The sequence below is a fragment of the Lissotriton helveticus genome, chromosome 8, assembly GCF_964261635.1.
Source record: "Lissotriton helveticus chromosome 8, aLisHel1.1, whole genome shotgun sequence".
Taxonomy (NCBI): domain Eukaryota; kingdom Metazoa; phylum Chordata; class Amphibia; order Caudata; family Salamandridae; genus Lissotriton; species Lissotriton helveticus.
Window position 1 is genome coordinate 1262976838 of NC_136069.1, and position 18505 is coordinate 1262995342.

Consider the following 18505-nt stretch of genomic DNA (forward strand, 5'->3'; position numbering starts at 1 on the left):
TAAATGAAATCCAGAGGGTGGAGAACACATTTGTAAGATATTTATTGGCAGTCCCACGTTCTACATCAACCAAAATCTGCCATAGTGAGTTGGGGCTACCATATAGTACAGACATAATAAAGGTGCAACCAATTCTCCTATTGCACCGGATTTGGTGTTCGATAACAACCACATTTAACCGGAACGTATTAAGCGATAGTCTTAAATTAGAACATGTTTTAGAGATCAGGTGGGTAAAGTATATAAAAGATTTTATGACCGACTTGGGCCAGCCAGAATATTATTATAATCATGCTTCAATGGGCTCCATTTCTAGAAAGGTTTTTAAAAAACAATGCATGACCCATATGGAGGCAAATAGATTTGCCATCGAGGCATCAAGGCCTTCGGTTCAAACTAACTAAACGATGCGGTCCATCATTGGTATCCAACCATACTTAACACACACATTAAGTGGGTTTGATAGATTTGTTCTTACACGCCTTAGATTTGATGCATTCCATTGTTTGGTAAGCTTTCCGACCATTCATGACTGGTCTAAAGCCCTTCCAAATTGCCCTTGTGACGGAGTTTCACCCCAAACAACAATCCATGTATTCCTGTTCTGTAAATTTTATTTGGAACAGAGGAGGAGGTAGATCAAGCCTATATTGAAAATATGGGGCTTGAGACAATGTCGCCTGGCCTATCTTGCACTGCAGTTTTTAGATAATGACTGTCTCACGAGACACATTGCTCTATTCTTGAAACGTACGATCAGACGTAGGAAATATCTATGAATTTTGCCCCATCTCAAAGTATGCTGCTAGGCTTTAGTTTTTAACTATTTTTAGACTTTTAAACGTTGTTTCAATTTCAACTTTTAAATTCTTTTTTTATAAATATTGTATAATAACTGTGATATGTAATTGTAAACGTGTGCTTTTATGTTTTTTTGTGTGCTAAATTGAAAACCGAATAAAGATAAATTCATTCATAATGCTAAACTGTTTTAACATTATTTTAGAATATTCATTGATAAAATAAAATATTATCTCTAAAACCAGTTGTGTATAATGCATTGGCCTCCACGAGTGGTTATACAGAAGCAATATATACAGTGATAAGCAGAGTTGAGCACTTCTTTTCCAAGACACCGATTGTATTCCAGTCCTATGATCCCAGGAGAGAAGTTTTCAGGCATGAGCAAAGTGGGCAATTGCCTATGACCCCCACCTTGCAGAGGCTACCTGGGAAAGTGAACTTTCTCTCTAGCTCACTTATGTGAATTTCTGTATCTCAACATTTAAAGTGTGTTTCAGTATTATTCAGTACACAGGGCTTGAATTGGCAGTAAATAGGTAATGAAATTCAAATCAGCTTGTTCCAAACAGGGCCTGCACAATATTTCTTGCCCAGGGTCCTTCAAAATCCTTAAGATGACCCTGGAAAACAGAATAGTATCAATATATCCCCTCTAACATTTATGGCATATCAAGAAAACAAAAGCAGATCTCAGGCTTGCCAGACCAATGAGGTGACAATGTTTGATACTTTAGAACTAGAATACCAATACTTACATTGTACACTCTGTCGTCTTTACTACGTTGACGAAAAAGGCCATTTTCATATCGAGAGGAGAGAGGAGTTTCCAAAGTGCAGGTATAATCTACAAGGTAAGAATGAAAAACAGTGTAATAGAACATTTACAAACTAAAGTTAAGCAGTATGTTGCTTCCCTTAATCACACAACAGAGTAGCATCTCCCCATTGTCCTCCTATTAGCATTCGGGAGTCTAGATGCATATTAAAAAGAGTTCAGTCACAAAAAAGAGTAAATCTAGGTAAGTAGAGTTACATCTCAAACATTTACTAAAGAGTGCATTAGCCTATTATTTACAAATGGCATGATACAATGCCGAAATTAGTGTCCATAATCTTTTATGAATATTAATTCTAAAACAGCTAGGATTGCAACAGTGACAGTGCATGGCAACAGTGTTAAAATATAAACATAATGTCTGCAGATTGTAAACAATACCTTAAACCTATTTTCTTTACATCATGCAACCTCGCACACACACTCATAACAACCATCACATGCACACTGGCAGCCCGACTTCTCATTTGGCCCGCTTTAGCGGATGCATGTGGTAACACCAACATAAGTGATACACAGGTGAGACTGGCTGCAGCGCCCTGCAGTTCTTCTGCCTCTTGGTCTCAAAACAGCCCCATCCCTGTCTAGGTTCAAGAAGGTCTTAAAAGCCTGGCTCTTTGCACAGACCTAGCTGGTCTCTCTGCATTCCTATACTAATCATTCAGTTACAGGAGACTAATTCACACTTTCCTACAGCAACTGGTGACAAGACGCCTCCGGGCATTTCTTTGCGCTTTAGAAATATTTTCATTCATTCATTCATTCAGAGTTGTGCTGGCTAAATACATTTCTCTCCAAGCCCATCCATTATACCTTTACATCGTGAGGGCCGCCTCTTCTAAATAGTTCAATCTCGTCATTAATGGGCAAATTGCTGAGATAAAAGGAATCACTTCTTTGGTTGAGCAGACTGAGCTACATACCCCATATGCCACAACTTACAAGTTGTAAATTGGAGCCCTTGCACGAAGTCCTAAGGAGGCCTTATAATGTGTACAAATGCATCAACTGTATTGTTTGAGGAGTGTCTGAAGTCTAAAGGGAACTTTATAGGATGTCTGGCTGTTCCTTACTCAAACTATGACCAGGACAAAGTAAAATTTGCCTGGAACAAGCACTACCTCATGGTACAAAAAAAGGACACATTAGAAAATGTGTCTTTCACCTATAAAACAACCTATAAGGACTGAATGTGATGAGGTAATCAGACTAATATATTTTAGGATTTTTTTGTGTGTATTACTTTGTAGATAAATTCGCTGAATAAAGTATTTGATGCATTACATCTACTATAGGTTTGCCTCTGTTATGCTGCAAACACAATTAAATCGGCCAACTCTACATCATAATATTGGTAGAGCTCATCAAAGTTAATATAACAATGTACTCTCGAGCCAAAACATACAAAGTGGACTCATTTATTAATTCAATGAATTTTTTTGTAACATTCATATGTTTAACATATATAAACACATTTTTGTGCCATATCATTTAAAGATTGAAAATAAATGTTGACTTCAAAAAACATATAGGGCGTAATGCATACGACAAATATATTATCTTTCACAAACCATTCGACATTCCACTCATACTAAAATGCTATATTCCCACTCATACCTGTGCCAGCCATACTTCATTCAACCAAACTCATTCAAAATACAAACTATTAAAAGCAGTATAGTGGGTGGAAACTGATCGTACCCTTGTATGCAAGGTGTATTACTGCATAGATCTCTTAATACAATTTCATAGTTTTAATTTTAATGAAAGACAACTTAGTGTTAGATTAAACAACACATTGTTATCCTTTTCAAGTTATTTGGAAATGACACTTGTAGTGTGATCTTCTGGTTCACATTCAGGTTGTAGTGGTGCCAACACGCATTTCGGATCAAGACCAAAATATGGACAAGTCTGAAAACTGAATACTATGTAAGCCCAGCCATATTGGTACGATTGTAAGCACTTTACTGTCTGTATGTGATGATCACTGTTGTTGTCTGAACTGTTAATAAAAAGTTTAATAAAAAAATAAAAATAAAATAAAAGACCAAAATATGGTCCGACCTTCTTCAGGGCGCTACAAGACAGAACAAATGCATAAGGAGATAAGAGAAGAGGGGAAGACGGGGGCATCCACAATTTAATTAGAGCATCTGAAAATAGGAAAGGCTCAAGTTATTACAAACAAATATAAGCTCTCATTTTATAGAGGACGTGTACTCCAACACCCTGTGAGAGCACGAGCCCAACGTGCCTCATCTGCGTGAGTCGAATTTCTTACCAGAGGCTCTTACAAAGTCACATGTACATATATTGTACTGAAAATGTCACATATAAACAGGGCATAGCCACCCGTGTGGAAAACAAATTCCATGTCTGGAAAGTAAAAATTCAGATCGTGATAATTGCATGCAAAAAATGGTGACAGAAGTAATGTTTTTTGCCTAGCCAGACACACCCAAAAGATGAGGTACTAATGACACAAAATGATCATACCCACTCAATGTGTTATGATGATGGGGTCAAGGGTAAAATATTACCCACATAAGTTACCAGAGGCACCAAACAAAATTCAAAGGAGCCAGGTGGGCTCACCCACAGGGCAACACCCTCTGAGACAAAGGGGAAAAAAGCCTGTTTGACAAGAGAGAGCTCCAGAGGAATCACCACTGCATAGGGTTATGTTATGCTATGTTAAGGAGTTTTTCTAGAGCGCTCTGACACCATAAGTTTCCTGGCGCTGATTGGATACTAGAAGTTACAGCGGGGGAGTTTAGCAGATTTGTGAGAAAAGCCTGGTTTTGAGAGACTTCCTAAAATGAAGAATGGAATTAGAGGTTTTAAGTGAGAGCGGTAAAGAGTTCCAGAATTTGGGGGTCAAGTGGGCAAATCTTCGACCGCCAAATTTTGTAAGTTTAAAGGAAGGGACAACCAGAAGTCAAAGATGAGTGGATCTCAGATTGCGTGTCGGGCAGTAGGGAGTGATCAGGGATTTTAAAAAAACAGGGGAAGGGCCAGTCAGAGATTTGAAGGCCTGGCAGCCGATCTTAAAGGCTATCCTTTGGTTGACTGGCAGCCAGTGCAGTTTATAAAGTAATGGCTTAGCCGACTGCCATTTTGGGATTTTATAGGCAAGTCTCGCCGCCTGGTTCTGAACAATCTGGAGCCTAAGAATAAGGGATTTAGGCAGACCGTGATACAGAGAGTTAGAAAAATCCAGGCGGGAGAGCACCAAAGCGATCAAAGCTTGAATCAAGGCTTCAGGAGTCAAGAGATGAGCGACCTTCCGGATCGTGCGCAGCTGGTACATGCAGGAAGAGACTACCGCACCCACCTGGGACTTGAGAGAGAGCTCAGCGTCGAGAATGATCCTGAAACTCTTGACATAACCAGCAGGAACAGGTGGAGCACCGAGCTCCGCCGGCCAGAACTGGGGGCCCCAATAAATGGAGCTGTTGCCAGGTAGAAGGAGCTCAGTTTTTCCAGGATTCAGCTTTAGCTGATTCTGGTTCATCCACTGCTGGATATGTGACATGACCGCTTGAAAGTTATAAGGTACTCATAAGGTACTGTGTATTTACTTAGAGTGGAGGCCAAACGGATTGAGCCACTAGCCCAAAATCTCCTGTCAAAGACCTGCTAACATTAGCTAGAACATCGTTCAATATAGATCTAGGGTGTTAAGTGGAGACCTCTCCATGGATTCTCAAAATGATATGGAGTCTTCAGCGTATTGGCTCAACGGAAATGCTGTAGCAAAGAGTAAAGATCCAAACAATCTCTTACGTAGGGCCGGGATAACCAGCATATAGAGGAGGACAAAGAACTAACTGTAGAAAGACAGGTTTAAACACATGTAAACATCAGGGTTCAACTAAATCTCACGGGGCTAGTCCAAAAGCAAAGGCACAGATAAACCGATAGAGGCCACTGCATGCCGCAGTAGTCGAAGAGTACCCCTACATTCATGCCGTGGGGAGTCCTACATGAGCCAAAAAAGGGTCTACGTCCTGATAAAGTAATTGCAAACATCCTGCTCAAGGGGAAAAAGCAACAGGTGACAAGAGACGTGTAGAGCTAGGAAGGTGGTGTCAAGTGAAGAATGCCTTCTAGGGGATGTATGGTCTAAATAAAAAGCCCTGGTTGAATGGGCATAACAGAACAGCCCGCTCATCCCAAGCAGATCAAAATGGCAGAACCACACAACACAGGAGGTGTGGATGCTGAAGCCCATTTGTTCAAGGTTTGGAGCTCTGGAGTATAAGCGATGTAGCCCATTGAATGTAATGCTGACTGTATGTGGAATGTGAACCGGGTCAAACTATATTTCCACAGATATTTTACAATAAGCATATGGCAATGGAACAAGAAAAGAAGAAAAAACAGTGAGCCACTTCCTTCGTTACCTATTGCAAACTGATGAGAATGATGCATCTCTGGAAGAGGTAAAATTAGCCCTTGAACTGACTCCTGAATAACAAAGAGAGAGTAGAGAAGGGCTGAGATGATATTCCAATTTATTTTCACTGACTCCAGAGTTGACACCTCTTTTTGTGCACACCACAAATACAGGGATTCGTTTGCTATTGAAAAGCAAGGTTTACAAGATGTTAAATTTAGTTTAGGCAGATGTTATACTTGGGAGATACTGAGCATTCATGTAGTCCTTGAGCCAGTCCAGTGGTGTTGGTGTTAAGGCAAGTATCAACAGACTCGCATTATTGCATGGAATTTCAGGCCCTTGATGAGATGATCAAGAAGGAAACACATTCGCTATGAACCAGTTGGAGGTTGCTCCTTTCTTAGGTACCTGATCAGTGGCTACTGGGAGATTGTTACCACCTTACTGTAAAAATATGACTTTTGGGCTCAAGATTGCTTTTGCCACTTTTCAGCACAAACAGGCACATGAATCAAAGCTAAAACCGGTCGCAAACGGTCGCGACCAGTATTTTTGCATTTGGGATGCATCATACTATTATTTTACCCAGAAACCCAGAAACGCTGCCTGTGGAGGAGCAGGGAGACCGATAATCACCTAACCGATCGCCTTACTACGGGAGGTTACCCCCGAGTTCAATATTGCCGAGGAACGAAGTATAATAGGCCCGGCTACAGCGATCCATTAAGGCCAAAAAGGCGAGAATCAACCTTTGAAGTAAATTCGGTGGCTCCTCCCAGACAGGTTGATTCCGTATACAATTGAATTAAGAAATTGAATACGCTTAGCCACGCGAAACCACTGATGTGGGTACTTTCCTAGTGTTGCTGCTCCACATCAGGAATTTACACTATCTAAGACACTCCGAGGGAATCCGGAGTTTTAGAATTTAAGAGAAACTGTCCTGAAGAAGGTGCTTATTGCCAACACCGAAACGCCGCGTCAACACTTGTTCTCTGTAACAATTTTAATATATGGCTGTGTAACCATTTTTAATAATTTTTGAATTATGCATATAATGATGTATTGTATTTATTTTTATGTATGAATTTGTCGTTAACTGTTAATACAACTGTATGAAGCCGAATAAATCTATGTATGTTTTATTTTTAAACTACAAACTTGCCAAGACGTTTTTTATTTACTGTATATCTTGTGCTCTGTCTACAATTGTTTATACTATTGAACCGTTCCTTTGTTGCTAGTCCCTTTCATATGAGTAAGTTCACAGTGTGTGTGGTGAGTAGGCCCACCAAAGTCAATAGGCATATAGAAAATTCCGATTCTTGAGGCATTGCAACTTTTGGATCAGATTAGTGGTCCATTAGCTCTGTGCCATAGGGACACCCTCTATCTTTTTAGTATCTATCTCCCCTGGTCCCAGACTCGTTAACTAAGGGGGCCTCCTGTTTTCTTTATGGCATAAGGGATGCATCCTTTCATCAGCTGGAGGCTTGTCTTCCAGCTGAGGTGTCCCCCTCACATCAGTGCATTCCCACTCTAGGAAGTGACTATCCGTGTCAATCCCATCAAACTCTCGAGTATGAAAATCTGAGTTGGGGATAGGAGCCGGCGTCACATTTCTTGAAGGCAGTTACCGCTGAGCCAGAGCATATGCCATTGTAACTGGGCTGCTAAGTAGTAAGCGTAATAATTTGAGGCCTGAAACCCTTCCCCTGTCATTGGAGCATATAATGTGGAAATAGCAACCCTGCATCTGATGGTGCCCCCAAATAAGTACAATCAATTGAGATTGCAATTCTCAAGTGATTGATTCTCTAAAGAAGCTCCATCCTGGTGATGCACGGATTGCTGAGAAGAAATACAATGAGCGGGGGAGTACCAGCATCGTGGAGCTTGCAATATGTCTCATGGGGGACAGTGGCAAACTGCACCAAAAGGGGGTCAAAGATGGTATATCAGTCTGTGCCCTTCTCAGGTTACCAGCTATCATGTCGCCCTCTGAATGGCAAATACGGACCCCCAGATATTTAAAGGTCTCAAACTGCCAAGAAAATGGGGTAGTCTGTAATGTCATCATACGTTGGGCCTCGGTTAGATAGGTTTGGGGAAATAGACATGACTTGGCCTGATTAATCTTGAGGCCCCAGATCCTGCCAAATTCTTCCAGGAGAGTGATCACATGCTCCATGTTGTCCCTGTTTTCACTGAGATAAATCAGGGCATCTTCTGCATATAGAGATATTATGTGCCATCTCCCATATATCCTTATCCCCCAGTCAGGCCCTCTATCTCATAGTGCACATGCCAATCGTTCCATGGCAAGCACAAATATGATCCGTGAGATGGGAAAAAGTTGACGGGTGCCCCTCTCTATAGGAAAGGGGTCGGAAATTACTTGACCCATTTCACTCTGGCAGCAGGTTTGGTGTAGAGTAGCTTTAACCATGAGAGAAACCCCTCTCTCCGAATCGGAGTTTGCAAAGCAGTGCTATGAGATTTGGCCATCCAAGAGTATCAAAATCCTTTTGATGTCAAGGGATGCCAACCATGGGGAAGACCCAGAGCAGCATGCCCTGCCAAGGCCATAAACAAGCAACTTCGTTTCAAGAATGTGTTCCTGCAAAGGATAAAACTGTTTTGGTCCGAGTGAACCAGCATCTCGGTTACAGGTACCAGACGGTAAGCTAGAATCTTACCCAATATCTTATGGCCTAAACTTAAAAGGGACAGCAGGCTATGAGATTCCACCAACAGGGTTCCCTATCAGACTTCGGAAGTTCTGTAATAATTGCCTCATGTAATGAGCAGAGGAGTTGTCCTTGTTCACTCACTGCATCAAACATCTGCAACAACTGTGGGATCAATTGTTGTGCAAAATGCTCCATAGAATTCCAAATCCATCAATTCCAAGGCTCTCTCCTCTCACCATTTGTTTAATGGCTTCATGTATCTCATCCACTACGAGTGGAGCATCCAGGGTGGTCCTCTGTTAGGTGGAAACCATTGGCATGTGTGAGTCTTCCAAATACCTCTCAATGAAAGAGACGTCTACTGTCACCAGAGTGGTGTACAGTTCTGTGTACTAGGAAACAAACACCTTGCTAATCTCGGCGTGTGCATTCGTTAGAGTCCCTTGTTGGGTCCTAATTGCCCCTATTGAGGCAAGAGCAATGCTCGCAGCCTTATCACCCTCCGCATGCTGACAAGCAGTATAATCTCTGTAGTCACTTTACATAGCCGAGACAGAGCAGTATTGTAGTCCTGTCTCGCTTGTACTAGGTGGGGTAGGGCTCCGGGATTGCATAATACATGTTCATGCATGCAGATCTCAGTCTCCAGCCCATCAAGTTCCCCACGAAGCATCAGTCTACCACAATAGATTTAATGCAGTGTCCCCTTAACCCCGACCTTGAAGGCCTCCCATTCCACGAGTACATCCATCGCAGCGCCAGCATTCTTAGGGAAGTAGTGTACCACGTCTTCTGCCAACAAGGCTCTAAATTTGGCATCCCGGAGTATTTCTGCACAGAAGCACCATGTCGGGAAGGGCAGTCGGAGGCTTCCCCAGTTGAGGGACAATCTGAGGGGGATGTGGTCAGATAATGTTGGACCCAGGCACTCCACAGTTCCTATCTTGTTAGCCACCTCGTGGGTGCAATAAAAATGGTCTATGCAGGTGTTCAAGTCATGAACCTCTTAGTAACGGAAGCTTATCATTTTGACACAACTGGCCGTACCCATAACATTCCACCTTAGATTATATTAGAGTCTAGTAGCCAGCAGTGTCTCCCATATGTCACAGAGTGAATGAAACCCTTGATGCATCCTTTCCCAGCACTGGCATTCCACCCTCCCAGTGTTACAGTAATCTCAACAGCATTCCTGCAAAAAATAATGATATAAAGGACAATAAAATAGAACCCAGAAACCATCCCAGTGCCCCTCATCAGGTTAACACACTAACGGGTGCTTGCCCAAATGCACTGTTTTGTTCTTAGCATAATGTCCTCCAATGTCTTTGGGGATTTTGTTGTAAAGCATTATCCATCCCAGGTGATGGGGACAGTTCCCTCCTGGCCCAAGGTTACCTGCATAGGTCATCATCGCACACAGTACAGTCTTGGCTATTATCAAGATCCCACCCCAATCTCCTGCACTGAGGACTCGTCCTCGCTTCAGGTAGAAGAGAACGCCACATCATCTGTCATGGGGGTCAGTTCCGCACCATCACGAAGGATCAATTCCACCAAAGCTAGATCAGCATCGGCATAGTCCGGAGATGGAGCCTGTGAAAGTCTTAAGGTTGTCGGGCTTGGGGGCTGAGAGGAAGAACCGGTATGCTGCTCAACGTCAGCCACCACCAGCGCTAGTTCCTTGGCTGCTTGTTTTCTGGGTGGGCTAGCTCTAAGTCATCTCAGGGGCTATCTTCTAATTCACACTGTGAACCATCCAGGGGCATCCTCTTCTTCTCCATTACTCTCTAGCCAATCCCACACCTCGCTAGTTCTCCAGTGCATATAGTGATATCAGGGTAGGAGTCTACAGCTAATGTGCTTTGAATGGGAAGGAGGGGGCAGAAATCCAAATGTTGAAATGCCTGATCATGAGGGACACATACAGAATGTAAAAAAACGGTGCCCCCAGCTATAAGACTTACCTTGGAGTGAGATCTGGTTCAGGCAAAAGGAGATGGTAAGCCTGCATACTTTGAAGGTAGTGAGAGGGCTCCCCTCAGACCTCATGGGGCCTCCCAGGCAGGCAGGGGGTGTCTTGTTGTATTGCGTAGATGGTGCAGTCCTCTCCCACACTGTACAATGCAGCCGCAGGCCCCGCCGGCAAAGGCACACCGAAGGACCAAGGCAAGAGTATTTCCAAGCACCAGCCCTCTAGGTTGGCATAGTGGAAGGAGGTGGGGCCAGATTTCAGTCCTGTGGCCCCTACCATTGGATGCCTTTCATCTGTCGAACAGGACATTCCCCGGTGATCCCTCCCGTCTCTGCTCTCATCCCAATGGGCATTGCGAGGGGTCAGGTCCATATGGTCTCCGCCCACTGATTCTGTTCGGCAGTATTCCCGGCTGCGGTGGTGACTAGGCCTTGGACAAGGCCCATGCAAAGTGCTTCCCGGAGAAGAGATGAGGCTCCATCTGGGGGCTTTTTTAGGGCTATCCTCCACTGCTCCAATGAGGCACTACTCTGCAGGTCATTGGGACCTCCACCGCATCCGTGGGAGCAGTGCACATGGCAGGACTCTTTGAATCTCATCCCCCGGGTTTCAGCAGGCCACACTCCCTGCAGCAATGGGTTTGCCACAATCAGGATCCAATCAATCTGCCCTCTGGTTGGTCAAAGGGCACCCCGCCATCACTTAGGGCTTGCTGGGGGTGCAAGATGCACCACAAGATAAGTGATACAGGGAAGGAATCTCAGAGCTCACGGCCGAGCATCCATCTTGGCCGCCAACTTGGTCCTGGAACAGTTAGAAAGCTCTGTCAATGCTGAGGTGGAAGCCTTGAACAACATGGATACCACAACTGCTGACGAACTCCACAAGGTCCAGATCAGTCAAGAGACCACAACTGCCAAACCAGCATCTTGTCTGCACCCGGCCTAGGGAAGCCCCATCTTCTGAAGACCAGAGTGGCTACAGGAGCTGCTCCACTGAGATCACCAAGTCATCAATTTCCGGGCAAGGCAGCAGAAATGATTATGTCAGCTTAAGACCCACCAAAGAGCAGGACCACTGTAGGCATCCATATGACACTGCTCCGGAGTACAATGACAGCATGCAGGTATATGTGGGCCTCTGTAAGAACTGTAAGAGAATGAGAAACTGAGCTACAGACTGAGATCTACAAAACAAACTACAGGATTTGTGTGAATAACCACCAAGAGGTGAATTCAAACTGAACTATTGGGTGCATCTATGATTTGGGATGATTTGAGATTTCTGCACCTGTGCGTAATTAGTGCCTTGTTTGAATTATAAAATAGGGATTATAGGTTTCAGCGCCTCAAGGAAGATTGTAAACAGGAGTACATCCTTATGTCTGATTCCCCTAATTGTGTTGTGTAGTAGTATTAAGTTATGCTGTGTGATTAAAATACTTTCTTTTATTTCAAAAGTTAAGCACTGGGCTGGACAATGCTACTGTGTCTATTGTTACTTGTGGGCTCTTGCCCCATTCAGTACCTCACTTAGAAGCCTTTGACTGCTTGCCATGCTATCCCGAGAGTGAAGTACACAAAGGGAGTACTTGGCCTTATTTGCAGAGCCATAGTAGGATGAACTCCAGGTCACCAGTGGCAAACAACCTCAACCACCACAGCCAGGTAGCTCCTGCTAGCCCTGTTCCCCCCTGCACCCACCAAAATTATAACAGATTTCTTTTGAGATTTATCCCCTTACCTTGTACTCCTATCAACAAATACACATTACCTAAGTATTTCTAAACAAGTAAAACATGTTCCCTCTCTGTAATCCATTGAAAAATACTCTACAATGCTAAACCTAAACGCCTGGTTAAAATATTTGAGTTTCGGCACTGAACCCATAATATCACCTATACTTTGTCAGATACATTGGGAGGACTTTAGTGGATACTGTCCACAAATCTCCACACTTACTATCTCAAATATCTACTTCTAATACCTATATATTTTGGACAACATCACAGCATATAGGTCAAAGTCCTTGCACTGAATTCTGCCAAAAATGTCACAATTTGCACCCACGGATTTACAACCTCAAATGTGTGCGGATTTTCAAAGTTTTAGTTGCCCCTGAGACGAAAAATGTTCTTGAATTTCTATGTGTGACTATGGAAATGGTTTTTCTAAAGTACTAAAGCACTTTTTTCTGTACATGGAAAACACTTTTCTAGATAAAGGAATTTCTTTCTCTGCACTCCCAACTTTTTTGGGGGGTGTTAGGAATCTATTCCCAACCATCAAAAAGGATTTACTTCTACCCTTGATAAAAGAAAATCTCAGCCCGTTTCCAGTATTAGATTCAACTGGGAATTTGTCTGTGAATTTTCAAGAGTTGAGAGGGTTTCCAGACTAGTCAGTGCTTCCCTGCCATTGAATGCACGCTCCCTGCTCCTGTACTAGGGTTGCCCTAGGGAACATATTATATTATACTAGGGTAATATTGTATATGGGCAAATTGATTCACAATTGCAAGTTCACCTTTTGGTGAACAATTGAAAATGAAGCCACTTGCCACTTGCCACTTGCACGTGTAAGTTGAACACACAGAAGCAAATGGCTTTGTGAAATAGTCTCTGGTACATCTCAGACCTAAAGGGATACAATCCCTTTAACCAAAAAGCTAATTTTTAGAAACAATGAAGGAAGCAATAAAATCCACTTGTCTGTCATTGTGATCATCCAAATTTCTCCCCATAACAGCAAACCAATTTTGTGACCCGGATCTTGATCAATTTTAGCAAGGAGCTGTTCATTAAGCAAATTCAGATATTAACTTTACTCTTATTAAAAATCCTTGGGGGGCGTGGCTAAGGTAGCCATCATGGCGGGCGCAGCTTAGGAGAGCTCCGTCCCGCCGTTTCATTATCCGGGCAAAATATCCTGCTTCTCCCACACCCAGGGGCGTCGCGACGAAGTGCCTTGCAGCGGAAGGTAGCCGACGGGCCTGAAGCAAGAATAGGCCGAATCGGAGGTGCGGACCGCCGGTAATTGAGCCTGGAAGCGGAGCGGCCTTCATCGAGATTGGGCGCCGGGGACCTCGAGTTTCGCGACTCCCCGGGACCGTGGCAGGCCAGCGGGGAGCAGCGGTGGGCCTGCGGCGCAGTGGTGGAGTCGGTGACAGTGGCCAGTATAACCATGGTGCAAACTGCCCCCAGTCATAATAAGGCACCGGAGAACACCCGATAACAGGGACCGGCTGGTGGACCCGTGGACGCAGCGGTGGCGAGGCCTGGGAGGCGCTTAGCAGCCGGGGCGTGAATTTTGATGATTGGCCGGCCGGAGGCAGAAGTACATCCCCGAGGTGCGGCGGGGGCATGAAGGTGTTCTTCAAACGGTGAGCCGACCCGGGGAGTGCAGAGTGGTGGACCGGTGGAGTGGCGGGAGCAGGGGGGCAGGTGGTGGAACCCCGGCGGTCGTGTCGAACCGCGGCGAGAGGGGTCCGTGGCGGCTGGTGCTGTGGTGGGGCCTCCCCCCCTCTCTTCGTCTCCCCCTTCCCCCTCCCCTTCCTGGCTACAAGGGGGTGAGTGGGCCTCCGCTGGAGGGGCGGTGTGCTGGGCCGCTGGGGTGGCCACGTTGGGCGGGGGGCACCTACCGTTCGGCGGTCGGCCCGGACCGCAAGGCAAATCTGGGAGGACGCCCTGCTGATAGTAAAGTGGCCTGCACGGCACATGGAGGTGGCGCAATAGACTGAACCGGGTGTGCAGAAGTGGATGTAGGACCAAGGGGCAGTGATTATAGGTCCCGAGTCCAAGGGCATGGAGCTGCAGCGTTGAAGGTGCTAGAGGAGGGACTGTGTGACATCGCGGGTGGGCAGAGCGGACTTCTGCGACGGACAATTGCATCCGTGAGCCGCTGGGTGCGGCCTGAGTCTGTGGCCGACTAACCATCTGGGTCCTGTAGTCTGCCGGAGGGGTGGCTGGCGAGCCCTGCTGGGCTTTGGAAGATGAGCGTAATATTGGCAAGAGCCCCCCCGGTGGTGCGGCGTTGGGAGACAGGTGGTACACATGGCGAGATCCGGAGGAGTGACCCCACCTGTCATTGATCATGACTAGAGGCGGGAGTGGCGGTAGCGCCTCGAAACAAGGGACAATTAACAAGTTCACAGGTCCGAGCGGGAGTGCGGGAGCCGCGGGAGGTCACCAGGCGCCAGGGCCGGACAACGCGGCTCTCATGGCGGCGATTACACAATCTAGAGACATGCTGGACGCTGTGATAGGGGCCGTTGGGGCAGACGTCACCCTACTACGCCAGGATCTGAGGAATGCCGTGACCCGCATAACGGAAGCTGTGACCAGAATAACGGGAGTGGAGGATGATGTGGCGATCTTGAAGAAGAAGGTAGCCAACATGGAAGGGATTCAGAAGGGCCTGGTGCTCCGGGCAGAAGACGCAGAAGGGCGGGCTCGGCGCAACAACTTAAGGTTCGTGGGCTTTCCGGAAGATTGCGAAAAGGGCAACATGGAGGCCTTCCTCACAGGATGGTTGGAGGGCTGGCTCCCGCCGGAGTCCCTCTCTCGCTGCTTCATAATTGAACGAGCACATAGAGCGCTTACCCAGAAGCCGCCGGTTGGTGCTCGCCCTCGGCCGGTAATAGCCAGACTACTTAATTACCATGATCGAGACACTGTCCTGAGGCAAGCGGGACTGCAGGAGCCCCTTATGTGCGACAACCAGAGAATTTTGATATTCCCAGACTATACAAAACTGGTGTAACAACAACGGCAATCCTTTACAGCGGCCAAAGCTCGCCTGCGAGACCTCAAAATCCAATATGCCCTGCTCTATCCGTCCCGCCTGCGGGTAATCTACCAGTCCCGTACACAGTTCTTTAACTCTCCTGAGGAGGTATTTACCTGGACTGATGAGACGGTTCGAATCAGGGTGCATACTCCGCCAGCTAGAGACTCTGACTCATCCTCAACGGCGGCTCGGCCTCGGGCCCCCAGACGCTCACGGAGTAGGAGTAACTGGAGATCCCGTACATCGAAACGATCTCCCTCAAAGGAAGGTGGAGCTGGGGAGACCGAAACCCCAGATGCTCGGAAGTTGGATCCGTGAGGGACTGAGGAGTACTGCCTAAAACTTTGGTGCGCTGTGCGGCGCAAGAGGCTTGTGCAGCCATGTGAGGCCCAGCTGACGATGGCAGAAGACTTTGAGAATCACGGACACAATGGTGTAGAGGTTTATGGCTCTGCAGACATGGGATGCGTATCTGGGTGGGGGGGTGCACGGGAGGGCGGATGCATTCCCCAGGTTTAGAGGAGTTCATATCTTAGGGGGTAGGTTGGGGATTTGGGGGGTTGTTTATGGGGATCCATTGGGATAGATGGTCTCCAGCCTCCCGTTGGGGGTTGGCGATATCCTATGCCGCGACAGGTACTTCAATGTTGCTGAGGTATGGGGGGGGCGGTAGGGGGGCTGAGGAGGAGTTGGGGGGGAGGATACCGGGCTGGGAGTTTTGGGGTAGGGGATGGGGGGAGGAGGGGATGGGGGTTGAGGGAGGGAGGGGGAAGGGTTGCTCTGCACACGGATGTCTCGTTTGTTGTTCTTGATGTGTACACACCTACTGTGCCCATTGCTATACCCGCTGTTTTGCTTGCGATTAGATGGCGGTTGAGAACCCTGGACTTGGCCGCATAGAGCCTCAATGAGAGTGATGAGTTGGAATGTGCGAGGGATGCGAGATAAGATTAAGAGAGGTGCAGTACTAAGATTGGGAAAAAGGGAAAGAGCAGACATTCTCCTGCTACAGGAGACGCATATGTTGTGCAATAAAGAGCTAAGCCTGAAGCGATATGGTTATGACCAGGTCTACCATGCCATGTTCGTGAGGGGGTCTCGAGGAGTGGCGATCTTGGTGCATCGTAGATTGTCTTACGTCCACTCAACGCAATGGATTGATCGGCAGGGCCGATATATGTTTACAAAAGGGATGATAGGCACAGAGTCGCTCGTAATTGGGAGTGTGTACGCCCCGCCTCCACTACAGTGGGCATTGATTGAGAAATTGTACACAATCTGGGCGGAAATTCCAAAGGGACTGTCAGTCATAGGAGGTGATTGGAATGATGTTATGCAAGGTAGACTAGACCGCTGCAGAGCAGAACACACAACAGATACACCCACCAACCATGGTACAGGGAATGAGTGGGTAGACACGTGGCGTTACCTCCATCCACATGATCGGGGATATACTTATGTTTCAGCGGTACATAAATCTTTTTCCAGACTCGATTACATCTTTGTCCCAAGCGCCGCGATAGGGAGGGTTGACTCGGCGTCCATCTTGCCACGCGGGCTGTCGGACCACGCTCCAGTCACAATTGATGTAACCCTTGATAAAGAGAGACAGCCATTTCGGTGGCGTCTCTCAGCTTGGAATCTGCAACAAGAAGATTACCAACAGCATATGAGGGAGGCCATAGCCCACTACTGGGAGGAGAATATAGGCACCGTGACAGATGTGAGGATGGTATGGAAGGCCCTGAATCCCACGCTTCGTGTAGTGGACATTGCCTGGTGCGCGGCGGCGCGGCGGAAACGGAAAGAGGAACTGGTGAGGGCTGCAGCGAAGGTAGAATTGTTGGAGACTCAGTGCGGAGTTGCTCGGGACGGGGTGGGGGTGGGACAGTTACTCCTGGCGCAGCAGTCCTATGCGTCCCTGCTACTGGATGAGGCTCGGCAATTGTGGCTGGCGACAAGTAGCAGAATTCATCAATGGGGGACAAATCACGTACTGCTGTATAGACTCTGCCAAAATACATTTTAAGGGCAGGTGCTGCCGGGTCTGAGAGACGACGCTATGGCCTCAATCTTGGCTCCGAAGAAGCTGGCGGACAGCTTCGCCCAATATTTCGCAACCCAGTATGCTCCACAGGAAAGTCTCCCGGAGCTGGTCATTGACAAATTGATAACCGACCTTCCACCCCGCGCGCTCCCAGAGAATGTGCAAGAACGCCTTGAGACTCCGCTGTCGGCCGAGGAACTGGGCACGGCCCTGGGGGAGCTTAATACCGGTAAAGCCCCTGGGCTCAATGGGTTTCCGAGCGAGTTCTTTAAGAAATATCACCTCCAGTTAGGGTCACATTATAAGGCAGCCTTGGAGGAGGCGAGGGAACATGGACTTCTGCCGGCGGACGGGAGACAAGCAGAAATTGTGGTGTTCTGCAAACCTGGACGACCCCCAGACCGGCACGAGTCTTATAGACCAATTTCCCTTTTAAACATTGAAGCCAAGATACTGGCCAAGGCACTTGCGAACAGACTTCTCCCCTATATCACGGAACTGATCCACCCGGATCAGGCCGGGTTTATGCCTCGTAGGGCGACGAGACATAACATCAGACGAGCGAATGTTGCGGTGGAGGCGATTGGGAGAACCGGGGCCCAGGCAGCGTTGTTACTAGCCGACATTGACAGGGCCTTCGACTCTCTGAGCTGGGCCTACTTGTTTGCACTCCTCCCGCGTCTCAATCTTGGGCTACACTTTATGTCCTATATAAAGCTGCTGTATACTAATTTGACGGCCTCGGTGAGGGTGGCAGGAGGTACTTCGGTGGCCTTCCCGATAGGGCGCGGCACCCAACAGGGGTGCCCCCTCTCGCCGTACCTGTTCGCTCTAGCTATGGAGCCACTGGCCGCGTGGTTTCAGATGGACGCCCAGTTGCGGGGATTCGAATGGGAGGCAGGACCGTCGGACAAAATAGCGTTATATGCCGACGATGTCCTATTTTTCCTTACGGATGT

The 18505-nt window shown here is 46.8% G+C and overlaps 1 protein-coding gene across 1 annotated transcript in view; it reads right to left on the reverse strand.

The window, feature by feature from the left end:
- The window catches only part of VWA3B (von Willebrand factor A domain containing 3B), a 1052517-nt gene that overhangs the window by 938707 nt on the left and 95305 nt on the right, over nt 1–18505 (reverse strand). The window contains exon 4 of the mRNA XM_078658240.1: nt 1560–1648. Within this exon, the coding sequence (XP_078514366.1) occupies nt 1560–1648 (89 nt within the window). The remainder of the gene's footprint in view (nt 1–1559; nt 1649–18505) is intronic.